This window comes from Tamandua tetradactyla, chromosome 5 (genome assembly GCF_023851605.1).
Source record: "Tamandua tetradactyla isolate mTamTet1 chromosome 5, mTamTet1.pri, whole genome shotgun sequence".
Lineage (NCBI taxonomy): Eukaryota > Metazoa > Chordata > Mammalia > Pilosa > Myrmecophagidae > Tamandua > Tamandua tetradactyla.
The window spans coordinates 176018014-176045682 of record NC_135331.1 but is presented as its reverse complement, the minus strand read 5'-3'; the positions used below and the strand labels follow the sequence as shown (position 1 = coordinate 176045682).

The 27669-nt window shown below is 36.1% G+C and overlaps 1 protein-coding gene across 1 annotated transcript; it reads left to right on the top strand.

Moving 5' to 3' along the window:
- Positions 1 to 100: 100 nt before the first annotated feature.
- LOC143682894 (amine sulfotransferase-like) lies at positions 101 to 27236 on the top strand. Its single transcript, XM_077159300.1, has 6 exons — positions 101 to 242; positions 1975 to 2183; positions 6937 to 7063; positions 7922 to 8016; positions 23952 to 24135; positions 26879 to 27236. The coding sequence occupies exons 1-6, from the start codon at positions 101 to 103 to the stop codon at positions 26998 to 27000; spliced, it is 879 nt and encodes a 292-aa protein (XP_077015415.1). The 3' UTR covers positions 27001 to 27236.
- Positions 27237 to 27669: the final 433 nt, after the last annotated feature.

Genomic DNA, 27669 nt, shown 5'->3' with positions numbered 1-27669 from the left:
GATGCCAAGTCCATATGAAGTACTCTATATGTGTAAGTCATTATAAAAAACTACCAAATATTGAAAAGAATTTCATCTTTTTTTTTATAGGTGAACAATTATGGATGACACTGATCTGTTTTTATTGAACTTTAAAGGCTTTCACTTTGAACGTACTTTAATTGATGTTGACGTACTAGAAAATCTAGATGATTTTGAAATTAGAGATGATGATGTCTTCATAATCACATATCCAAAATCTGGTAAGTTTGAGGAATGGAGCCATCTGTCGTCAGTCTTCACTCTGAATTTTTAATGCATATATGTATATTTATATAATGTTTTTACATATCACCAACAGCCTAGTCTACTTAAGCAACCACTTAAGATCAGAAACAATTACATGAAACTCAAATTTCTAGATGATAAGACCATTTTCAGTGCACATATTGTCATTTCTGATGGTGTGTGGGTTAGACTCTATTACATACCCCAGAAAAGCCATGATTTAATCCAATTTGTGGGGGCAGCTATTTCTTTTGATCCTGATTCAATACTTTAAGGTGGAAACGTCTGATTAGCTTATCTCCCCAGAAATGTAGCACGCCCATTGTGTGACCTTTTGATTAGATGGAGATGTGACTCCACTCATTCCAAATGGGTCTTTATTGGTTACCGGAATCCTTTAAAAGAGGACACATTTTGGAGAGAGCAGAGCTGACAGAGTAGAGCTGATGTGACAGTGGGGATTGAGACAGAAATAGCCTAGGTGCTAAGCACGGGCTCACAGAAGTATCCAGAAACTGAAGAGAATAAATCTCCAGCCCTGGCAGACACTAAGTTAAGTGATGAAACCCAGAGTTTTTTCCCAGATCAGGGAAGTGAAGGCCCACAGACAACTAGAGAAGAAACAATGGTAGCAATGGAACCAGGAACAAGGACAGGCAGACATCAGCCACTTGCCTTCCGAAGTCATCATTTCTTGAATTAAGGCATCTTTTCCTAGATTCCTTTGTTTGGACATTTTTATAGGCTTAGAAATATAAACTTGCAACTTATTAAATCTCCTTTTTAAAAGCCACTTTGTTTCTGGTATATTGCATTCTGTCAACTGGACAAACTAATATAGATGTGAAAATAGGAGCCCGGTATAACCAGCTCTTTTTAGTAAAGTCAAATCAAATCTAATCGCGTCTAGGTTCATTTAAACGGAAATGGCACTATTCAAACATTGACATGAATTTCCCAAAACCCTTCATAGCTGATGACCAGGGTTGATTGGTTAAGAAACCAAGGATCAATATAACACTCCCATTTTTCTTCCTCCCTTCCCCCAGTGTGTAATGGGAAGTCAGAGGCTATCTCTGGACATTTTGTTTAAAAATAAATCACAGGGCAGGCCATGGTGGCTCAACAGATAAGAATGCTTGCCTGCCAAGCCCGAGGACCCGGGTTCGATTCCTGGTGCCTGCCCATGTAAAAAAAAAAAACAAAGATAGAAATAATAAAAATAAATCACAATGTAGGGATCTGAAAATGTTGAGTAGCAGAGGAGGGAGAGAAATTGAACACACTTTCATATAACTTTAAAGACACATCTGGGCTAAGGCATATTTTTAAAAGGTACATTTCTGAGAATAGAGACTAAGCAGGGAGTAACAGAGGTAATCACAGAAGATGGTAGAAAGGGATCTTCTGTGGAGTACAAGGCACAGAGAAGGAGCCGAAGAATTAACCTGAATCAGCACTATCATGGAGTCAGAACACTCATCACTCTTCAAAGTGAAAAGGAACTAATAGTCCTTGATTTAATCTGTATTCAAGTTTATGTGAAATAGAAACAAACAACAAAATCCTGGGTAAATAACGGGCATACTTAGAAAAGTTATAAAGAAAAAAATATCCCCTAACGATTTTAAGGTGGATGGCATTATTGTTGAAATTAACCTTTAGAAATTAATTCAGATTTGAAAACAAGGCTATTTATCTTGACAGGTACCATCTGGACTCAGCAGATATTAAGCTTGATTTATTATGAGGGACATCGTAACAAAACTGAGAATGTGGAAACACTTGACAGAGCCCCCTTCCTGGAATACAATATACGCAAAGTGGATTTTAGCATGATGCCATCACCTCGCATCCTCACTTCCCACATCCCATATTATTTAGCACCGAGAGGTCTCAAGAACAAAAAAGCTAAAGTACGTCATAGAAATAATTCTTTCTCTCATCTCCATGTCTTGTTCTTGGCTCCACTGTTCTGAAGTCTTTCAAATGTTGTGCTTTTTATGTCGTTATGACATGGGCATTCGTATTTATATATATATTTTGTATGCTGTTTGATAGCATCACATTTCATATTTTTCCATGCGAGTATCCTGTTATTGCAGCCCATTTGTTGAATTTTTGTTTGTTTCTTGTTTGCTTGTTTTTTGGGAAGTGCATGGACCAGGAATCAAACCTGGTCTCCTGCATGGCAGGTGAGAATTCTACCACTGAACTACCTTGACACCCCCTTATATATATATATATTTTTTTTAGCATAATAAGTATGTTTACATTAATTATATATGGAAGTATAAGTATATACATATATTGGGCCACCATATATATTATTTTGCAATCTAATTATATAACCTATAGCAAAAAAAAATCTGTCATGTCAGTTCAGGAGACTCCATTTTTCTTAAACAGAATTTTATGTATAATTGTCCAATATTTAACATCTATTGATGGAAAGGGACGTTTCAGCAAATGTATATACTATATTGTAATAAACATCTTATATGGATTTGCACTTTGTAATTCTGGTGAAACGTTTCTCTAAGAGTGGAGTTTTCAGGAGAAAGTGCCCAAATATTTTATATGTTGGTAGATGTTACATATTTGCCTTCTATAGTGTATTAACATATTTCATTAAACAGCGTGAAGGAATGTTTCATTCCTCACGGGCTCACCAATTAGTGGAATTATCAATCTCTGCTAATATGCCAGGTTGAAAAAATCTTGGATAATTCGAATCTCTTTTGATTTTAACAAAATTGAGTATTTTTCATGTATCTTTAGGCCTATAGATATCTTTTATATTCTTTACTTAGTTTTTTTAGTTTGTCTCTTATTTAATGCTTTGCAGAAGTATTTACTTGGGACAAATATTTTCCCAATTAATGGTTTAACTTTAAAAATTTTGAAAGCTTTTAATATTATGTAACCAATCTGTTACTCTTTCCTTGTTGGCCTCTGGCTCTGTTGTTTTGCTAAGAAAAGTTTTCCCCACTGCAAAGATTATGCAATTACTCTCTAGGTTTTTCTAGTTAGTTTATACTTTTATTTTCTACATTTAATTATGTCATATCTGATATTATATGTGATGTGAAGTATGAATATTGCACTATATTTGCCCAAAAGGTTAGCCAGTTTACCTGACATAATTTATTGAAGCATTCTATGCTTTCCCCATTATTTTGAGACTACATGTTGATATGCTAAACATCCCAATCTCTCCTTCTGAATCTGCACTTTCTATTCCAAAAAATCTGGCAGGACTAAACAGAACCAGTTCTTCACTATTTTAAACATTCAATCATGTAAATGTTTTCCTATCTCATAAGTCAAATCCTCATTGACTTCATTTTCTAGTATGTTAATTCCCGTAATGACTTTCAGATGTTGATTTGAATTGATTAAGCATAAAGGCTACTTCTGAGAAAATTGTTAGCTTTGCAATACTTTAACATTCCATCCAGTGTCATCCCATGAATCTATTTTTAATCAGGTCTACTTTTGTATCCTCCAAATATGTTTTACATTGTTCTTCATATACTGCTTACTCACATTTTAACTAAGTTAATTGCTAATTTTTCTTTATTTTTAAATTGCAATTATGATTTGGATTTGTTCACTATTGTTTTTTCTATTTAATTACTGCTGTTATAAAGAAAAAGGCATTGATTTTGTCACTGTATTATATCTGGTCCCCTTAAATTCTTAAATTAGTTTTTTAAATTTTCCCTTTAGTCTCTCAAATATATTTCATCATCTTAAAATAATAAAAAATTTGATTTCTTTTTACATTTTAATATTTGTACTTTATTTTTCTATTTGTTACCTAAAATCTGAGAAAAAAATTGAATAATAGAAGTGATAATAATCTTTTCTCATCCTTCATCCTTGAGAATTTCAGTATATTGTTTGTTTGTAGTTTTCTTTTGCTATTGAATTCTTATGTAAATAATGCTGAGAATCATTTTTTCCATTCTTAATTTACTGGAGGTTTCACTTGTGTTTATGCTTGTTTTATTCAGAAAAGGTATAATCACATCAAATGACTTTTTTGTCAACTCTGAAGATGTCATATATTTTATCCACTTTAATGTATAAAGAAATTCATTAATTAATTGATTGAAGTTACATTTCCAGAATAAACCCTACTTGCTTAAGTATACTATAACATTTTTACATACTGCCATAAGTGTTTTATTCATTTTTATGTAGAATTATTAAAATCCATATTATTAAAAAATAGATCTCTAATTTTTAGGATTATTCTATCTTTATTTGCCTCATTGTCAATGTAATTCTCATCTTGTATGACAATCTGGATGACTCTTTAAATTTTTCTACATTCTAGAGTAATTTAATACTATACATTAACTGGTTTTGTGTATTTGATTTTTCAAAGTCCATTTCATTATAAATATATCCAGTCATTTTATTTGGTGACTACCTCCTCTAAGCAATTGTTATAATTTTATTTTCAAAGTAAATTTTTCCTATTTTACCTAGAAAACTGAAAAATATATGACATTTTCTTTCAGGATTTAATGAATTGCCCCTAATTCCATCATTATCTATTTTTCATTCTTTTGTAATGACGTAAATTTTTTGTCTCTCCTTTTCACATCTTTTTAGAATTATCAGGATTTTTATATGTTATTATCTTTTCCTCCAAAAAACTACTTTAAAAAAATAAAATTAAGGTTTTCTACTTTTTTAATAAATGTTTTCATTTATTTATTTCGTTATATTTTCATTGCATTAATTTTCCTATCACCTCTAGTTAAATAATGTATCTATTCCCAGTACTTATTTTAAAAATATTAACGTTTTAAACTATGGATAACCTTTGGAATCTATTTTAGATATAGTTTGTTAATATCTACATAACATATAATCTCAGTGTTAATTTTTTAATTTGTCCAACTTATTTTGAACACTTTTTGCTTCCAAATGTTTACATAATTTTCTTATTTTAACTTCTTCAATGCTGATTTTAGTCTTATGGCACTATCATCAAATAACAGTGTTGTAGGAGTTCCAATTTGGGGCATTTATACAGAACTTTTATGGCCAATAACATGATCAATTTCTCAACATGTTCCATGACTAGATAACAAAGTTATGCATATTCTCTTCATAGGGTACTAATGCACAGATATATGAAATTAATTTTGTTCCTTGAGTTATTCACTTCCTTTTATCCTTTTATCTGAATAAGTCTACTATGATTGTTACTACGTCAAAATCTTTAGACTCACCAGATTGTGCCGTCAAAGTAACTCTGTTATGTCACTCAGTTTACAAGGCTTCCTGTTCTGTTGGACGTTGCAAAAAAGTATTGGTTGTCATTTTGAATCATTGGACCTTATTTTATTTAATTTTATATTTATATTGTCACTTGTTCTCCATTTTTCTGAGATTTTCTTTGTGATTTTCAATACTATCTTCACTGCTGTACACTTTTACAAGCTCCGTAATTATATCACATTTATGCTTTCCTTCACTGAACTTTTTGCTACTAGGACATATTCTGCCTGAACATTCTTAAACATGTACCTAGTACACAGCTGCACTGCATGAGCATCCCTACGATATACATCCAAGAATATAATTAAAAAGCCATAGAAAACAATAATATTAAAACTTATAATATGATTTTTGTAAGAAGACATACCAGTTTATGCCATAACCAGTAACATATTACTGCTTATTGTTCCTCATCCCACAGTACTTTTTCTTCTCAGATTTCCTAATTTTTGCCAATCTGGTCATTATAAAATGATAGTTCAACTGGTCTCAATTTGCATTTCCCTAATTAGTAATGAGATTAAGCAATTTTTCATATGCTTATTGACCATAATTATTTCTACTTCTGTGAAAAAAACTATGACTTTTGATTCATTTTCTATTGTTTTTCTTTTTATTGTTGATTTGTTTTACATATATAATTTGTTACATGTGTTTCTTCTCTACATTTTGCTGCTTTTTTGTAACTTTCTTTATGGTATATTTGGTGGATAGCATACCGAATTTTAATGTAGACGAATTTATCAATTTTTATTTTAAATAATTTTTTCTTCTTTGAGAAATCCTTCCCTGATCCAAGAACAGAAATATATTATAATATATATATGTATATATGCATTTTTTTGTATGAGTATATACTGGGAATCAAATATACAAAATATTTTTAATTGCCAAAGTCTTGCTGACATATACCAACCCTTAAACCTTAAATATGATGTGCAATAGAGGTCTGGTTTCACTTTTTTTCCTTGTATTTGACCATTTGCCCAAACACCATCTGTTGAATAGTTTCCCCATTTCTCACTGATATCCAATGGCATCTTGAGGATAAATTGAATATCACACAATTCTCATGAGGGTAAATTAACACTGCTTCTTTTCTATGGAAGGTAATTTGTAAAATTTATCAATTTTACAAGTGAATAATTTCACTTCTAGAAATTCATCTAAGTTGCTATTGAAATGTGAAATGTCATGCAAATAAAGTTATGATTACAATGCTCTTTGTAAGAGCAAAATCTTGTTAACAACCTAAATTCCATGGATAGTAGATAAGTTTCATTCATGTAATGTAATGTTATTCAGGTGTTAAAAATTCTGGAAGGATAACCAAAAATTGTTAAAACTACTTCTTTATTCTTCCTGCAGATTGTTTACACCTATAGAAACCCTAAGGACATTTTGATCTCATATTATCATTTTTCAAATTTGCTGGTTCGATTACAAGCTTCAGACAATTTAGAACAATTCATGAAACAATTTCTAGATGGAAAAGGTAACTATGAATTTATTTAACAAGCAATATATTTAAGAGATAATGCTGACATTTAGCCAAATTCTCAAGTGTACAGAATACATTTGGAGGAGATGGAGAAGGGAGTCAGAGGATAGGATGCAGATGAGTGGTTGTTATTATCCATAAATATTTTGCCACCCAAAGATCTTTCTATTCTTGCCAGGACCACTTTAGGGGTTGCAAAAGGGTTGCAAAGCCGGTTTTTGTTCATTTTTTTCAGAAATATTTTCACCAGACTATAAAAAAATCATAAAATTCTAGTCATTCAGATGATCTAGATCAGTATCTCTAAATGTTCTAGAACAGCTAATGTTCATGGTGGGTGTAGTAGTGTGCCCTGCTATGGGCCTGTGGTAGACCTTATAAGGTGGCTGTGGAACTTCTCATTTCACCACCGAGGAGGGTGGGTTGGTGCAAGAGGCGTGTGGAGTGTGCACCTGGGGCTCTCACTCATTTAGAGGACAGTAGTTACTGTCCTTTTGTTGGTAGTACTGCTATGCAGAGATTTTAGAATAGACAAGAGGAGGAGAAATAACGTCATGTTTTCAGGTGGAGGAAATGAGAGAAAGAAAGATGTTAGCTTAAAGAAATTTTCAACATTTGGCCTATGTTTTCCTTATCTCTGTATTGCTGCTTTCCTACATACAGAGTAACTTACTCCTATAAAAATCAGAAAATTGTTTTCCAGGCACTAACCATTAAAAAGGGATGGATGTCCAGTATTGGAGACTTTATTTTTCCTTTTTGAGGCTTCTGTAAAAGAAAAGAAAGAAAGGAAAAGTTATTGCACAATAACTGTAACATCTGTACCTCATCACATATTAATTTTTCCCACAGTGGTGGGAAGCCTTTGGTTTGATCACATCAGAGGATGGTATGAGCACAAACATGACTTCAATATTCTGTTCATGAAGTATGAAGATATGAAGAAGGTAAGATGAGTTTATTTTTAAACGTGATTATTTCCTTAAAATCCTTTCTACTCTCGATTAGTGTGAACCACATTCTCCGGTCTTGTTCCCCTTCACACGTAAACACTCCTACTCCGGCTTCTTTCTGGTCTTCTAATTTCTTGTGACTTCTTAATCACCATCCTGCTCAGGGCTCTCCTCCAGGCCTCCTCTCATGATACACAATCTTCTTTTATGATTTTTTTTCTCTTGGATCCTCCTGCAGCAATAGAGGCAAACCCAGATATCCAGAGCAGCCAGACATAAATAAAGAGGAGGTCCTGTGTAGCACTGGGGTGAGAAGCCTCTACCAAGACATGGCTCCTTGTCACCAGATGAGAATTTGTGCCCTGGGATGCAAGCTCTTCCTATTTTTAAGAGAAATTTGAAATGTAGATTTCTTTTGAAATCACTTAATTTTTAAATATTGGGCATCAGATCAAAGCTATTTAAAATATTGTGTAAACCATACAGAATATATTTAAAGGTCTCTATTCTGTGATCTAATTAACAAGTTGATTTCCACATAATCTATTATTCATTCCTGCATTTTTAAATATTGAATGCCTAATACATGACAGGTACAACATCATTAGAAAAAGAGAACTAGCCTCTAATTCATACAGTTCATAACCCAACAGGGAAGACAAGTGTTCATCAAGCATGTTATTTAATTCAAAGCTGTTGTTAATGTTATGAAGAAAAGTGCAGGCATGATGTCACTATATGTATCAAGGGGATTGGATATAGTCAAGTATGATGGAAGACATTTTTCCAGAAGAAGTATCATGGGAACTGCAAAGCTAGATATATATGAGGTAACAAAGACAGGAGAGATAGAAGAGCATTCCAAGCCACGGCAACAATATGGAAATTCCCTAGAGCAGGAATTTTCCCCCTTTGTGGATCAGAAGGCAGTGCCTCACAATGCTGAAAGATGAGGATGGAGAGGTGTGTAGGAGCCAGACTGTACAAAGTCAAGAGGCTCTTTTAATGGTAGTGATTTTTTAAATCCTAAAAGCGGTAAGGAGCCCTTTAGGAATTATAGAAGGGTAGCAATATTATAGAATTAATATTTTTTAATATCATTAGTGGGTGGAAATGTGATGATAATAAATATGGGCAGAGCAGATAGAGAGAAGTGTAAATTCAATGAAAACCAATCATGCCTTGGATTACAGTGGTATTATTGGGATGTGAAGAACGCAAGTTTTAGGACATAATTAGGAGGTAAAAAGGAAAGGTATTATATTTAGGGAAAAAAAGAGAAAGAAAGCAGCAAGGAGACATCCCATATTTTTGACTGATGTATTTGCATAGATGGTGCTTTACATGAAGTGTTTAGGGAAAATTGAAGAAGGTTAAGTTTGCATAGAGAAAATTCTAAAGTTGGTTTTGACAGGTGGACATTAAGCGACTTAGAAGCATTTAAATATACACAGTGAGAAATGAGTGTAAAATACAGATTTAAAGGAATGAAGAGGTCTGAACTGGAGATATTAATTTGGACATCATTGCTGAGTAGTATATAATTGAAACCATGAATATAGATAAAATAGAGGCAGTGTTGAAATGAAGAGTGAGAAGTGCTGAAGAACTGGAATAAGTTGCTCAGAGATTTTGGCATCTCAAATTTGTATTGAGGGATGAGTCTACCTTACAAGCAGAAAAGGAGCAATCAGAGAAGTGCAAACGAATGAGCAATATGGAGACATGGAAGTCAAAACAGTGTCGAGAAACAGGGAATGGATGACATTTCTAAGGTTGCTGAGAAGTCAAGTAAAAATGAGAGTTTAAAATATCTACAGAATTTAGTGACATGAAGTAGTGTGACACATAGTAAGTCCAATGAGAGTGAGTTGAGGGAATAATTTGGCGTATTCCAAATCTGTATCATCAGCCCAGATCCTTAACACATGCATATAATTGCCTTCTGCTATTTGATCTTTTATCTAATATTGGGACTTCAAACAAAAGTTCATTCCCTGCCCTGAAGAAGCCGCTTCGCTTCCCATGTTTGCTAGTATTTAAGCGGTCAAGTCAGAAAACAAATTTCATCTTTGATGACTCCTCCTCCTTAACAGCTTCATTTAGTCACCAAATCAATGAGTCATTACTACCTCCACCACTGAAACCTTTGTGGAAAACAAACTCTCTTGATCCATATTTCCCCTTCCCTAGGCCAGGTCACTGTTATCTCTTGATAAATTTCAACAGCACCTGCCTAATCTGTCTACCTGCCTCCAATCTCACCTCAGTCCATTTCGTTCTCATTCTTCAACATGAAAGATTCATCTCAAAATGCAAATCCATTCTCTCCCTATTGTATATTTTAATTCCTGCATGATAATTTCTGTATTCATACAGACGCATTCATGAAAAATAGAATTTACTGAAAATTTGGACACAGACACTACAGAGTAAACTACACAAAAATCCCAGCATTTATTCGGTTCCATATTTTCCATCATTAATGTCAATTTTCTTCTCTCTTCTGCCAAAAACCCCATAGTTTAGTTATTTTGACCTATATATTTTTTCTCCTGCTGTTCAGATCTTTTTTTTTCTTACAATACATCAACAAGAGAAATTCTTTAAATCTCTTCAAAGAAGATAGATCTTTGGTCTCAGCTCAATTTTTTTTGCTTTTAAAGCTATTTCTAATGACCCTAGGTCTGTAGCAATTAAGCATCTGTCACTTTTCCAATAAATTTGAGGATCTTCTTGTAAAACTGTAGGCTCCATGCTCACTGTGCCAAACAGATACCGGAAAGAGACACCATTACCACCTCCAGGGGAGGGGATCTCACTGAATGAAGATTTGCAAAGAGCTTAACAAAACCTGTCAGGAAGAAGAGCAGTCCCAGTGCCCCAGCACACTCCATGGTTTGCAGGTGTTGGGGTCAGCAGCCAAAGCCTAACTCCACAGGCATGGGTAGTAAAACATTTACTCACACAAGAAGAGACAGACAAGTTTGGCTTCATTAGTGGGTACTGGTCCTCCATGGACAGCACTTCTCAATCCAGGGAGATAGATGATTTATGCACCCCTTGGGCTTGTGCCATAGTGGAGGGATGCTGCTCCCTCCCCACCAGGAACAGATATACCAGCAGTGTGAGCTGGTTGCCTTGAAATGTCTTCAGTAAATGGTAACATATGTTTGGGTCAAAACTGGAGGGAATATGCTGGCCATCCACCATCAGCTGTGGAGTACCTCCAGGCACTCCTGAGAGGGGAGTCAGCAGGTACTTATCATCCCATCCTAGAAGCCAGGCTAACAGGATCCTGAGCACAGGGTTTATTCTGAGTGAAATGGGAAGATGGCAACTTGCCCTCAGAGCATCCCCTCCACACTGCCCTTGTCTGCTACTTAACTTCAAGATTTCATGGCAATTGTGCCTGATACTGTTGTATATCTGATTCTCCAATGGTTACTCCACCAGAAAAACCCAAGCACACAAACAGTATCACAGAAGATAATGCATATTTCTCACTGACTTGTAGGTAAAAATATCACCAGGACCATAAAACCAAGCAGAGCCTATTTATACTGTCTTGTCCCATGTGTCCAGCAATATTACTTGGGGGAAGGTAACCTGCTGATTTTTTCCTATGTTTTTTATTTATCTTAAATGTAGTAGAATGCTGCCATTTAATTTCAATGATGCCACTCTGAAAGTGCTACTTTTATCAATTCAAAGATACACCCATCCTACAAAACAGCAATTCATATGTAGGTATACCTATAAAATGCAGGCACACATGCATCAGGGGGTTTGTACAAGAATGCTTACACTAGGATTGTACATAATGGCCTAAAATTTGAAACAGTCTTCTTTCCCAATTGTGATAGAAGTGGTAAGTTAACTTGGTACATTCATACATTGGAATTCCACATGGCATTAAAACAAAACAAACTACCAATATATGTGAAAATGATGATGAAACTTTCAATCATATTTTTGATTAAAAAATCTAGAAGCAAAAATAAACACTGGGTTTTCCATTTATATAATGTATTAACTCAAAACTAAATTATACTGTTGAGGGCTTAGTAGTAAGCTGTTAAAATTAAAAATAAAAACACAAGATTAATTATCATAAATGCAAAGACAGTGTTTATCTTTGAGGGGAGGAAAAGTTTTATGAACAAAAAAGGGTATTGTTTGGGGGTTTCTGGAATACTGACGTTGTTTAATTTCTTGATATGCATGTCAGTCTTGGGTTTTCGCTTTATAGTAATACTTTAATCACATATTTTAATGAGTTTTCTGATGTGTTTTATTTTACAATATAAAATCTTTAATCCTATATTTTTATTTATCTGAAGAGAAATGAGATGCTGCTTACTGCCACATCATTGGGAAAAGCAAAATACAGTGAGAAATTAAAAATATCGATTATTTTTAACAAATCTTCACACACATTATTCCATACATAGTAAATAATCAGTGGCTCACAATAGCAACACATGGTTGTATATTCATCACCATGATGATTTTTTACATTTGCATTATACTGAGAAATGTAATCTTTTTCCAGCTATGATCTTTTCCTCCATTTGTCATAATAGGCTGAAGTTTTCAGGGAGAAATTTTACATACCTGTATTCCTTCATAGAATAGATTTTGGAGACTGACCTACTAAGGTGGGATATAAGAAAGGAATTCTTTATCTTGCAGGAAGAGTTCATTATTTTGTGGGATATGATCAGATTATGAATAGTGATAGGTGATAGTATTGGGAAATGGTTTATACACTGAAGAACCATCCTAAGTGGAGAACTTTAGAGACATTGAAAAGTCTTACAGCTATTTTATAAGCAGTAATGGTTGTTAGAGGACACGCACCTCTGTGTAGTGTTTCCATGTTGCATCATTATGAATTTTTCCTTCTGTTTCTATTCATCTCAATTGAATTTTTATTCATGTATTGGGATCCATTATGAATCTGCTATGTTATTTTGTATGGTTTCTAGCTGTTATCAAAATGTTTTTGGTACTTCGCATTGAACATAATAGCATAGTTTTTTTTCTATTAATTAAAAAAAATTAACTAACAACATTTAGAAATCATTCCGTTCTACCTATGCAATCAATAATTCTTAATATCATCACATAGATGTATGATCATCATTTCTTAGTACATTTGCATAATTTAGAAAAAGAAATAGCAAGACAACAGAAAAAGAAATAAAATGATAGTATAGAGAAAAAAATAAAAATAAAAAATAAAAAATATATATATTAAAAAACAAATAAACAAACAAAGAAACTATAACTCAGATGGAGCTTCATTCAGTGTTTTAATAATTACATTACAATTAGGTAGTATTGTGCTGTCCATTTTTGAATTTTTGTATCTAGTCCTGTTGCACAGTCTGTATCCCTTCAGCTCCAATTACCCATTATCTTACCCAGTTTCTAACTCCTGATGGTCTCTGTTACCAATGACATATTCCAAGTTTATTCTCGAATGTCGGTTCACATCAGTGGGACCATACAGTATTGGTCCTTGAGTTTTTGGCTAGTCTCACTCAGCATAATGTTCTTTAGGTCCATCCATGTTATTACATGCTTCATAAGTTTATTCTGTCTTAAAGCTGCATAATATTCCATTGCATGTATACACCACAGTTTGTTTAGCCACTCATCTGTTGATGGACATTTTGGCTGTTTCCATCTCTTTGCAATTGTAAATAATGCTGCTATAAACACTGGTGTGCAAATCTCCGTTTGTGTCTTTGCCCTTAAGTCCTCTGAATAGATACCTAGCAATGGTATTGCTGGGTCGTATGGCAATTCTATATTCAGCTTTTTGAGGAACTGCCGAACTGCCTTCCACAGTGGTTGCACCATTTGACATTCCCACCAACAGTGGATAAGTGTGCCTCTTTCTCCACATCCTCTCCAGCACTTGTCATTTTTTGTTTTGCTGATAATGGCCATTCTGGTGGGTGTGAGATGATATCTCATTGTGGTCTTGATTTGCATTTCTCTAATGGCCAGGGACATTGAGCATCTCTTCATGTGCCTTTTGGCCATTTGTATTTCCTCTTCTGAGAGGTGTCTGTTCAAGTCTTTTTCCCATTTTGTAATTGGGTTGGCTGTCTTTATGTTGTTGAGTTGAACAATCTCTTTATAAATTCTGGATACTAGACCTTTATCTGATATGTCGTTTCCAAATATTGTCTCCCATTGTGTAGGCTGTCTTTCTTCTTTCTTGATGAAGTTCTTTGATGCACAAAAGTGTTTAATTTTGAGGTGCTCCCATTTATTTCTTTCTTTCTTCAGTGCTCTTGCTTTAGGTTTAAGGTCCATAAAACCACTTCCAAATGTAAGTTTCATAAAATATCTCCCTACATTTTCCTCTAACTGTTTTATGGTCTTAGACCTAATGTTTAGATCTTTGATCCATTTTGAGTTAACTTTTGTATAGGATGTATAGGGTACTCTTTCATTCTTTTGCATATGGATATCGAGTTCTCTAGGCACCATTTATTGAAGAGACTGTTCTGTCCCAGGTGAATTAGCTTGACTGCCTTATCAAAGATCAAATGTCCATAGATGAGAGGGTCTATATCTGAGCACTCTATTCGATTCCATTGGTCGATATATCTATCTTTATGCCAATACCATGCTGTTTTGACCACTGTGGCTTCATAATATGCCTTATTGTCTTGCAGCGTGAGACCTCCAGCTTCGTTTATTTTCCTCGAGATACATTTAGCAATTCGGGACACCCTGCCCTTCCAGATAAATGTGCTTATTGCTTTTTCTATTTCTGAAAAATAAGTTGTTGGGATTTTGATTGGTATTGCATTGAATCTGTAAATCAATTTAGGAAGGATTAACATCTTAACTATATTTAGTCTTCCAACCCATGAACACAGTATGCCCTTCCATCTATTTAGGTCTTCTGTGATTTCTTTTAACAGTTTTTTGTGGTTTTCTTTGTATAGGTCTTTTGACTCTTTAGTTAAATTTATTCCTAAGTACTTTATTCTTTTAGTTGCAATTGTAAATGGAATTCATTTCTTGATTTCCCCCTCAGCTTGTTCATTGCTAGTGTATAGAAACGCTACAGATTTTTGAATGTTGATCTTGTAACCTGCTATTTTGCTGTACTCATTTATTAGCTCTAGTAGTTTTGTTGTGGATTTTTCCGGGTTTTCGACGTATAGTATCATATCGTCTGCAAACAGTAATAGTTTTACTTCTTCCTTTCCAATTTTGATGCCTTGTATTTCTTTTTCTTGTCTAATTGCTCTGGCTAGAACCTCCAACATGATGTGGAATAATAGTGGTGATAATGGACATCCTTGTCTTGTTCCTGATCTTAGGGGGAAAGGTTTCAGTTTTTCCACGCTGTGGATGATATTAGCTGTGGGTTTTTCATATATTCCCTCTATCATTTTAAGGAAGTTCCCTTGTATTCCTATCCTTTGGAGTGTTTTCAACAGGAAAAGATGTTGAATCTTGTCAAATGCCTTCTCTGCATCAATTGAGATGATTATGTGATTTTTCTGCTTTGATTTGTTGATATGGTGTATTACGTTAATTGATTTTCTTATGTTGAACCATCCTTGCATACCTGGGATGAATCCTACTTGGTCATGATGTGTAATTCTTTTAATGTGTTGCTGGATTCAATTTGCTAGTATTTTGTTGAGGATCTTTGCATCTAAATTCATTAGAGATATTGGTCTGTAGTTTTCTTTTTTTTGTAATATCTTTGCCTGGTTTTGGTATGAGGGTGATGTTGGCTTCATAGAATGAATTAGGTAGCTTTCCCTCCACTTCAATTTTTTTGACGAGTTTGAGCAGAGTTGGTACTAATTCTTCCTGGAATGTTTGGTAGAATTCACATGTGAAGCCGTCTGGTCTTGGACTTTTCTTTTTGGGAAGCTTTTGAATGACTGATTCCATTTCTTTACTTGTGATTGGTTTGTTGAGGTCATCTATTTCTTCTTGAGTCAAAGTTGGTTATCATGCCTTTCTAGGAACTTGCCCATTTCATCTACATTGTTGTATTTATTAGCATAAAGTTGTTCATAGTATCCTGTTATTACCTCCTTTATTTCTGTGAGGTCAGTGGTTATGTCTCCTCTTCCATTTCTGATCTTATTTATTTGCATCCTCTCTCTTCTTCTTTTTGTCAATCTTGCTAAGGGCCCATCAGTCTTATTGATTTTCTCATAGAACCAACTTCTGGTCTTATTGATTTTCTCTATTGTTTTCATGTTCTCAATTTCATTTATTTCTGCTCTAATCTTTTTTATTTCTTTCCTTTTGCTTGCTTTGGGGTTAGTTTGCTGTTCTTTCTCCAGTTCTTCCAAGTGGACAGTTAATTCCTGAATTTTTGCCTTTTCTTCTTTTCTGATATAGGCATTTAGGGCAATAAATTTCCCTCTTAGCACTGCCTTTGCTGTGTCCCATAGGTTTTGATATTTTGTGTTTTCGTTTTCATTCACCTCGAGATATTTACTAATTTCTCTTGTAATTTCTTCCTTGACCCACTCGTTGTTTAAGAGTGTGTTGTTGAGCCTCCGTGTATTTGTGAATTTTCTGGTGCTCTGCCTATTGTTGATTTCCAACTTCATTCCTTTATGATCCAAGAAAGTGTTGTGTATGATTTCAATGTTTTTAAATTTGTTAAGACTTGCTTTGTGACCCAGCATATGGTCTATCTTTGAGAATGATCCATGAGCACTTGAGAAAAAGGTGTATCCTGCTGTTGTGGGATTTAATGTCCTATACATGTCTGTTAAGTCTAGCTCATTTATTATAATATTCAAATTCTCTGTTTCTTTATTAATCCTCTGTCTAGATGTTCTGTCCATTGATGAGAGTGGGGAATTGAAGTCTCCAACTATTATGGTATATGTGTCTATTTCCATTTTCAGCGATTGCAGTGTATTCCTCACTTATTTTGGGGCATTCTGATTTGGTGCATAAATATTTATGATTGTTATGTCTTCTTGTTTAATTGTTCCTTTTATTAGTAGATAGTATCCTTCTTTGTCTCTTTTAACTGTTTTACATTTGAAGTCTAATTTGTTGGATATTAGTATAGCTACTCCTGCTCTTTTCTGGTTGTCATTTGCATGAAATATTTTTTCCCAACCTTTCACTTTCAACCTATGTTTATCTTTGGGTCTAAGATGTGTTTCCTGTAGACAGCATATAGAAGGATCCTGTTTTTAAATCTATTCTGCCAGTCTATGTCTTTTGATTGGGGAATTCAGTCCATTAACATTTAGTGTTATTACTGTTTGGATAATACTTTCCTCTACCATTTTGACTTTTGTATTATATATATCATATCTAATTTTCCTTCTTTCTACACTCTTCTCCACACCTCTCTCTTCTGTCTTTTCATATCTGACTCTAGTGCTCCCTTTAGTATTTCTTGCAGAGCTGTTCTCCTGTTCACAAATTCTCTCAGTGACTTTTTGTCTGAAAATGTTTTAATTTCTCCCTCATTTTTTTTTTTTTTTTAACATGGGCAGGCACCAGGAATCGAACCTGGGTTCTCAGGCATGGCAGGCAAGCATTCTTACCTGCTGAGCCACCGTGGCCTGGCCTAAATGCTGGGCTTTTTTTTTTTTTCTTTCACATGGGCAGGCACTGGGAATCGAACCTGGGAACCTGGGTTCTCTGGCATCGCAGGCAAGCATTCCTGCCTGCTGAGCCACCGTGGCCCGCCCTCTCCCTCATTTTTGAAGGACAATTTTGCTGGATATAGAAGTCTTGGTTGGCAGTTTTTCTCTTTTACTAATTTAAATATATCATCCCACTGTCTTCTAGCCTCCATGGTTTCTGCTGAGAAATCTACACATAATCTTATTGGGTTTCCCTTGTATGTGATGGATTGTTTTTCTCTTGCTGCTTCCAAGATCCTCTCTTTCTCTTTGACCTCTGACATTCTAACTAGTAAGTGTCTTGGAGAATGCCTATTTGGGTCTATTCTCTTTGGGGTGTGCTGCACTTCTTGAATCTGTGATTTTAGGTCTTTCATAAGAGTTGGGAAATTTTCAGTGATAATTTCTTCCATTAGTTTTTCTCCTCCTTTTCCCTTCTCTTCCTTCTGGGACTCCCACAACACATATATTTGTGCGTTTCATATTATCATTCAATTCCCTGAGCCCCTGCTCAAATTTTTCCATTCTTTTCCCTATAGTTTCTGTTTATTTTTGCATTTCAGATGTTCCATCCTCCAGTTCACTAATTCTAGCCTCTGTCTCTTTAAATCTACCATTGTAGGTTTCCATTGTTTTTTTCATCTCTTCTACTGTGTCTTTCATTCCCATAAGTTCTGTGATTTGTTTTTTCAGATTTTCCATTTCTTCTTCTTGTTCATCCCTTGCCTTCTTCATGTCCTCCCTCAATTTATTGATTTGGTTTTTGAAGAGGTTTTCCATTTCTGTTCATATATTCAGAATTAGTTGTCTCAGCTCCTGTATCTCATTTGAGCTATTGGTTTGTTCCTTTGACTGGGCCATATCTTTAATTTTCCTGGTGTGATTTGTTATTTTTTGCTGGCGTCTGGGCATTTAATCAGATTTACCTGAGTATGGGACCCAGCAGGTTGAAAAGCTTTCCTGTGAAGTCTCTGTGCTCTGTTTTTCTTATTCTGCCCAGTATGTGGCGCTTGTCTGTCTGTGGGTCCCACCAGCAAAAGATGTTGTGGCTCCTTTAACTTTGGAAGACTCTCGCTGCTGGGTGTGTGGTGGAGACAGAGGAAAGGTTGTAGGTTGGTTTTAATGGCTTCAAATTGTGAAGTCCTGGGATCTGAATTCCTTGAGAGAAGGATTCCACCTGCGTTGCATTTCACCCCTCCCGCGGGGAAGGTCAGGTGGTAGAGAGCCCTGAAAGCAGCCTGTTTCTGCGTTTGGGGCAGTTGCAACCTGTGTACTCCCAGCGCTGAGCCCAGAGGCAATGAAGGCTCCATAGCAACAGCCGCAGAAGGCTCTGTTTCACCCCCTTTCCTCTTTTTCAGTTAACCCAATCGGTGACTTCCACCTTGATCAGTTTCACCTGAGCTGAGGGCCTATTTTTAGTAGTCAGAAGTTGTTCATTAATTCCACTATTGGTGTTAGGTTGGGCTCAGTCTCTACTACTGTTGGAGTCTCTTTCCTTTTGCTCCAGGAAGTCTCCTGTGGGGGAGGGTCGCCAGCCACCACGGCTTGGGGTACCGCTGTTCCGAGGCTCCCAGCCGGCCCAGGAAGCCACATGTGTAGAAGGGGCTGTGGTCGCCGGCCACCACGGCTTGGGGAACCGCTGTTCTGAGGCTCCCAGCAGGCCCGGGAAGCCGCATGTGGGAGGGCCGCCATGGCTTGGGGAACCGCCGATTCAAGGTTCCCAGCCAGCCCGGGAAGCCACATGTGTGGAAGGGGCTCCAGTCGCCGGCCACCGTGGCTTGGGGAACCGCCAATCCAAGGCTCCCAGCTGGCCCGGGAAGCCGCACATGGGGGAGGGGTGCCAGCCGCCGTGGCTTGGGGAACTGCTGATCCAAAGCTCCCAGCCAGCCTGGGAAGGAGGGAGGGAGGGGCTCCGGCTGCCAGCCGCCACAGCCTGGGGAAGCGCACGCCTCTCGGGGACCTCACTGCAGCGGAGTCTCTTAGCTGGTCCAGCCGGTCCAGAATGGGGTATGCTGTGTGTCTTGTCTCTGTCATGGCTCCGGGAGCTGTTCTGTACTGTTTCTAGTTCTTTAGTAGTTGTTCTGGAGGAGGAACTAAGACCCGCGCACCTTACTAAGCCGCCATCTTCTACGGAAGTCTAACATAGTTGTTTTTATATTATTTTTGCGAATTCTTAGTTCTGTTGTTCATTTACTGTGTTTTTGTTGGTTTTTGGTCACATTGCCTCATCTCTTCATCTTGGCTATCTTGATTATGTGCTTGGCATTAACATAAGAGTTATTTGTAAAAATAATTTGATAACTATGTTCCTATTATTTTCAGCATGCCCTCACACTTAATATTCTTTAACTGACTATCCCCTATAAGCATGAAAACAAAGATACTCGGCACGCTCTGCAAGGCCCTTTATCATCAGTTTCCAGTCTGCATCTCCAGCTCCATTTCTTATGAGGCCAGTTTTCCATGAAATGGAAGGCATTTCAAGCTTCTGTAATTTGGAACTCACTTTTACACTTAGAAAGGCATTCTCATGCTTCTCCAGGGACATTTCTTTCACTTGAAAGTTGTTCTAGCCATTGCAAAGGGAAATTAATCTCTCTTTCCTATGAACTGTCATTGTGCATTCTGTTTCTCGGTCTGAGTTTTTTCCATGTATTGTAATTATTATTTTTTTCCATGGGTCAAGATTTAATAAAGTTAATAATTTTTTCTTTTTTTTATTGGAAGAATAATATATATGCAAAAAGGCAATAAATTTCAAAGCACACCTCAATAATTAGTTACAGAACAGATTTTAGAGCTTGGTATGGGTTACAGTTCCACAATTTTAGGTTTTTCCTTCTGGTTGCTCCAAGGCACTGGAGATTAAAAGAAATAAGAATATAATGATTCAGCAGTCCTGCTCATTTATTAAATCTGAATTCTCTTTTATAATGCCACCTCCTCCTTTGATATTTCTTATAGTCTTTAGGGGTATCTGGGCTATGCCCATTCTAAGTTTTTCATGTTGGAAGGCACTGTCAATAATATGGGTAGGGGGGGTGGAACTAGCTGATGTTCTGGAAAGGCTGACCCCTCTAGGTTTCAGGACTTATCTGGCTTAGGAACCAATCTGGAGGCTGTAGGTTTCTAGAAAATAATCATCATGAATGGAACCTTTGTAGAATCTCTGATAAAGCCCTAGGTGTTCTTTAGGGTTGGCAGGAATGGCTTTCTTGGGGTTTGGCAAACCATGATAAATAGCAATATTTAGTTGAAGCTTGCATAAGAGTAACCTCCAGAGTAGCCTCTTAAATCTATTTGAATTCTCTTGGTGACTGATACCTTCCTTGCAACAGTTCTTTTCCCCTTTTGGTCAGAAAGGTGTTGTTGACCCCACGGTGCCAGGGCCAGGCTTCTCCCTGGGAGTCATGTCCCACATTGTCAGGGACACTTTCCCCTGGATGTCATATCCCTTGTAAAGGGAGGGCAATGATTTACTGGCAGAGTTGAGCTTAGAGAAGGCCACATCTAGCCACAACAGAGGTCCTCGGGAAGTAACTTCCAGGCACAGTCACAAGGAGATTTAGCTTCTCTGCTGTATAAATAGGCTTCACAAGAACAAGCCTCAAGATCAAGGGCCCAGTAACCTGGGAGACCCCAACCTTGAAAAGTATCAGAGGTTTCCTTGGTGGTAAAACTTAATACTCTCAGATTTTATCTCCCATTCCTCAAGGGACTTTGCTGATACATTTTAATTATCTGCTTAACATACCCTGGGATGTTTCTGGGTATTTCATTAAGCTATACAGGATTACAAGCCCTCATTTCCGTTCTGTGCTCCCTGTGTTTGGGTTGTTTAAATGATCTACTCAGACTGGTTAAATTCGATTATGTGCTACATAAAATTAAGGTTTGGGACTAAATAAACTTCTCTTCCTTTGGTCTCATAGAGTAGACGAAGTTCTAAAATGCAGAGGATGTCATCCTTATCCCTGCATTCTGATTTACCTTTGTCCTGACCTGATCAGCTTCATTCTTATCATTAATTGAAGCCTGATTTCTTTTTCCATTTCTCTAACAGTTATTGGATGTGGCAATTCTGACCTTCAGAACTGCAGAGCTCCTACTCTGAGCCTTAGGTGACACACAGGTACCCCCAGTTCCAGGGAAATATGAGGTTATACATGTATAGCACAGCCTCTCATAATCTAGATACAACAATTAGCAGCTCCAAACTCAATGTAACTGCTATAAGAGCTTGCAATCTAGGCCCGTTTTTCTTATAAGTATTTTCTAAATGAGACCATACAATATTTTCTCTTTTGTTTCTGGCCAAGTTAATTGTTTTGTATGTTTCATCAAAGATATCCTTAGGTGAAACCGGCATTTTTTTCCTTTTTCTACATGTGATGGTGAGGAATACAGGAATCACTAGTACAGTTTGGGGCTCCTGCCTTGATCAGTTCTAAGGCACCAGCAGTTTCATCCACCATTGTTCTTGAACAATTAGCTAATGTCAATATAGCAGTAAAGGCACAGGATATCTTAGTATTTTTGTGAAATTAGTTTTAACTTCTTGGACTCCCTAAAAAGAGTCTCAGGGCCTCCCGGTTTCTGTGGACCACTTTGAGAACTGCTGCTCTGAGGAGTTATCTGTCCATGCCCTTTCTGTCAGTCCATAACCATCTGACATCCTTCTCCACTGTTATTCTGGATGTGCTCTCAGTGGTCTTTCCTCCTCAGTCTTATTATTGAATTTAGTCAATGGACCTACCCCTTGTGTAATGCTTTAATTATTCCTAAAAGCCTGGCAGCTAAAGAAATAAAATAAATGAAAATTATTTGCATTAATTTTATTTTTATTTTATTTCCATTCATTTTCATGGGATAATTATGTGTTCTATATCAATTCAAGATATTCAAATAATTTTCAAAGTCGAAAAATGTATCAGCTGAATAATGAAAACATATTAAAAGAAAAGTAACAATAATTCAAAACTAAATATTTTGTACATAAACTATAAGGAAGTACTATAACTTTCTGAGCAAAGTTAATTTTGCTCAGAAAAGGAAGAAGAAAAGACTTAGTATTGAGCAGAGAAGGATGGTATGAGGCTCATTTTCTGAAAGGTACATTCTGTGGTCTGTATACTTTTTTCCTCATCTTTTCAGCTTTTGGGGGACTAATGGCAATCTTGCACTGAAACTGTAGTTAAAAACTGCACATATAGAGCAGACTGCAGAACCAGAGAGGATGCTACCTGTTCATCTTAAAACAAAATAATTGGGTTCGTCTAAATGTTATGTCCCGATCAAATGTTTTCCATAAAATATTCTCTGACTAGAAGCTGTTGTTGTAAATAAGTTGGTAAGTATGTCTTTGCCTCAAACTGTAATTTCAAAATATTATTTTCTTGGTATACTTATTTAGTTTTGGTTGAAAAATGCTTCAAACATTTTTTTAAAGGGAAAAAGTCATTTTATGGGGAAAAGTCAAGTAAAATCATTATGTAAAATAAATCTTTATTTATTGAATGCCACCATGTGTAAAACACTAGCTGTGTTGTGTCCTGGGGATGCTGGCCAGGGAAGAAGTGAGCAAAAGTATGTTCTGTGCATCTCCTCAGAACTAGGAGCAGGTCGGAGTGGTAGAAATTAGGAAGCATGGGGGAGGGGAACATGAGAAGGCTGGAAAGGTGGCAGGAAGTGACCACACAAGCCCTGCTGACAGTGATAAAAATGTGGGCTTTTGTCCAAAGAGTAATGAGAAGCTACAAATTGGTTTTTAATAGGAAATGACATCAAATTTTAATTTTGCCTACATTGTTCTGGTTGCAGAATAGACACTAGGTTAGCAGTGGAAAGTGGGGATTGTTTTAGTAGGCCAAGCTAGAGATGCCCTTGGATTTTTTGGACTTATTTGCTTTACTCTTTTTGTCATTAAGTTGTGAACTCTTAACAATTTATAGATAGTAATGTATTGTTTGCTTTAACTTCCCCATCACCTACCATAGTCTCTGAAACATGGAATTTATTCCCAAGATGTTGGTTGAATGAATGAATGTAACTGAGTTGATCTTATAAAAGCAAACAATAGGAAGCTCTAACTAGGCTGACAACCAAAGCACTCATTTTCAAAGATGGATTAAGAAGTAATGTATCCTTGTCAAATTTTATACTTAGAATGAATCCAAGCACCATTCATTTTTTAAAACATGAGGAAGGTATTAGGCCGTAACTCACACATTCCTTGCAAAAGGAATAGACTTCCATCTCCACAATTCCTTTCAGGATCTCAGAAGTTCTGTCGTAAAACTCTGCAGTTTTCTTGACAAAGAACTGAGTGAAGAGGACTTGGATACAGTTGTCAGACAGGCCACCTTTCAGAACATGAAATATGATCCACAAGCAAACTATGATACTATTCTAAAAGATGAAGTTGGGACAAGAAACGATGGATGTTTCCTGCGCAAAGGTGAGACTTACTGATTTTTACCAGCAAAAATTTATGGGATTTAGAGGTGTACCCAACAATTCTCTCAAATTCTTACTGCCATTTGGGCCCTAGAGAGAATCTAGCTTCTAACTGAAAATGAGTCTGCAGAGTATCTGCTTCAGTTCAGAGACTGACACTTTAGTCTGTTTAATAAATATTAGATTCTATCCTTCTAGGCAATGTCATCCTTTTACATTTCTTAGCAAAGCTTTGTCTGAGGGCAATGGAGACACATGGACAGGAGACTTCCAATTCTTGTTTTCTTTTATTCCTCCTAGAATATTTTAGGAGGTAAATTTTATAGGTGTTTTTATGTGGGGGAGGGGACTGGATTATTGTTATTCTCATATTTCTTCATTATAAAAAGTAGAGTGTCACCTCATTTAATGAAATCTTTTAAGCATTCAATTATTCAACATTCACAGTTTTTTTGTGTGCAACTATTATGTTCCAGTAGCTGTTGTTAAGAATGAACATAATTTCCTCCTAATATCCCTTATGCTTAAAATCCTCTTTTTATTTTAATAATTTTAATGTACACCATACCAATTCATAATTTGTACTTACACATTTTTTATATCTTATCTTCAAATTTATTCACATGATGATGGTCAGTGATTTATACTTAATTATGTAAGGATCTTATTAAGATTAAGCCAGTTATTGGTTGTTCTCTGCTGGAATACAATATACCAGAAATGGAATGGCTTTTAAAAGGCAGAATTTAATAAGTTGCTAGTCTACAATTATAAGGCTGAGAAAATATCCCAATTAAAACAAGTCTATAGAAATGTCCAATCAAAGGCATCTGGGGAAAGATACCTTGGTTCAAGAAGGAAGGCTGATGAAGTTCAGGGTTTCTCTCTCATCTGGAAGGGCACATGGTGAACACAGCATCATCTGCTAGTGTCTTCTCCTGGCTTCCTGTTTCGTGAAGCTCCCCAGGAGGCATTTTCCTTCTTCATCTCTAAAGGTCGCTGGATAGTGGACTCTGCTTCTCGTGGCTATGTCATTCTGCTCTCTCTGAATCTCTCATTCTCCAAAATATTTCCTCTTTTATAAGACTCCAGTAAACCAATCAAGACCCACTCAAATGGGTGGAGACATGTCATCCCCTAATCCAGTGTAACAACCATTCTTGACTAAATCACATCAACCAGGGTGATGATCTCATTACAGTTTCAAACATACAGTATTGAATAGAGATTATTCTACCTTTATGAAATGGGATTTATATTAAAACATGGCTTTTCTTAGGGGGCATGCTTCCTTTCAAACCAGCACATTCCACCCTCTGATCCCTAAAAAAGACATGTTTTTTCCGTATACAAAATACATTAATTTTATAACAATATCAGAAACCTTAAACCTTTCAGTAGCAATACAAATGAAGTACAAAATTAGAGACAGTATAAAATCTCAAGTCAGTTACAGGCATGGTCTTTCCTAAGGCAAAATTCTCTCCATTTGCTCTGGACCTTTGGAAACTCATAACAAGTTATTTGCTGCCAACATACAAAGGAGGAACATTCATAGGATAAATAGACACATTTCCATAGGGAGGAAAGAACACAGGGATCAGCAGACCCATACAGTTTTGAAAACCTGCAGGGCAAAGTCCATTAGATTTCAAAGTCTGAGAGTCATTTATCCTCAGGGCTTTAGAAAGTGGCAGTCCCACCCTTTCCAAATGCCCAGGCAGAGGCCTGCCTCTCTCCAAATGCAACCTTGGGGGATTTTGGGGAGACCACCTTTTTCTCGGCTCCACCCTCTCCAAGCATTGGGGCCACACCCGGGCTCTCTGCCATCCCTGGGACACACACTCAAGCCCTCCATGTGGTGGCAACTAGGCTCTCCCCCAGGGGGCATGCTTCCTTTCAAACCTGCACACTGGTATTTAAAAAATTGCTCTTTTTCACTTTGTTCCATTCATCAGCAACTCTGACTTCTCACTACTCAACTAGATCAAGTATGAAGCAAATCTAACATCCATAGTATCTTGCTATTTGCTTTGTATGCCAATAACAAAGTTTACAAAAGAAAATGTCATACCTGAAAATGCTAAATTATTAGTTTTCCTAAAGAAATGGATTAAGGATTACTTAAACTTCTACAAGATAGGATGACAACAATTACAGCTCTGCGCACCCTATGTATATATATATATATTGGGTTTTTTTTGTGCATGGGCAGGCACTGGGATTTGAACCCGGGTCTCTAGCATGGCAGGTAGCAACTCTACCTGCTGAGTCACCATGGCCTGCCCAACCGTGTATATTTTTAATTCATTTCTTGAAAAATTTTTGGGCCTCATTTTTTTAAGTTAACTTGTGAAGAATATACACTTTTAGGCTTTTGTTAAGAATTATATGATGTATGTATTTTGCTTAGTTTATTGCTTGGCACATAGTGAAATATATTTTAAAATTCTAATTTCTGTATATTTTAGAGTTTTTTCTTAAGAAAGATTATGATTGAATGGTTTTGAATAAACATTTAACAGCTAGAGAAGTAGACTACAATTACATTTACTGTATTACAGCATTCTCAAGTTTGTCTCATCAACACCCCGAATAAGGAAAGGTGAGGTGTCAAACCCCATGGTAAACTAACACAAATACCTAGCTTGGCTCGGAGAAGTTATGAAAGTGGTTTGGGGGGAACTGTTGCCCTGATTGTGCCACTTCCTCACCCAGGTGCTGTTCATTGCTTGTCCCACTAGGTACTGTTGGAGACTGGAAACGTCACTTGACTGTGGAGCAGAATGAAAGATTTGACAGGATATTCCAAAGAAAAATGAAAGATTTTCCCCTGGAGTTCACCTGGGATATAAATGAGCAATAAAATTGGAATGACAACACAAAAGAAACATATAAAAATCTGTTACTCATACACAGTGAACCCAAGTGAAAGCATAGAACGTAGTTAATAGTACAGTTATAAAAATGTGCTCTCATCAATTGTAACAAAATGTTCCACACCAATACAATTTGTTAATAAAAGGGTGGTATATGGGATCCTATATTTTAAGCCTGATTGTTTGGTAAACACATGTCTAATAAAGAAAAAAATTGATTACCCAGAAGGCATATTTTAAAGTGCATATTAATTTGTGTCTCTTATGCAATGGAAATGATTAAAAATCATTAAGAAATAAGAATAAATTATGCTTCAGATAATTTGCCATATGTTCGATGAACTGTTTGGAATTTCAAAAATTGAAATGCTTTGAGAGATATTCTGCACTGGTAAACTGCATGGTAATAAAATACCAAAATTGTGAAGGAAGAATTGTTCTTAAAAGAATTTTCTGTAGTGTGCACTTTTTCTATATCTGCAATTGAATTAGGATCAGTTAAACATTAAAAATCCTTTTATTCATGTAGTTAAAATTTGGTTGTGTGGTTTCAAACAATGTGAATGTCAAAATTTGATGATAAGTGAAACAAATGGGGAACTCAAATACAAACACATACATCTTCATAATAAATCACCAGATCACAAGGTTTGCAC

Excerpts from the sequence above, each read along its gene's own strand:
- LOC143682894 (XM_077159300.1), top strand. The coding sequence starts at position 101 with ATGGATGACACTGATCTGTTTTTATTGAACTTTAAAGGCTTTCACTTT. Across the intron at positions 243-1,974 it reads AATCACATATCCAAAATCTG|GTACCATCTGGACTCAGCAG; the intron begins GTAAGTTTGAGG and ends TTATCTTGACAG. Across the intron at positions 24,136-26,878 it reads TGGATGTTTCCTGCGCAAAG|GTACTGTTGGAGACTGGAAA; the intron begins GTGAGACTTACT and ends TTGTCCCACTAG.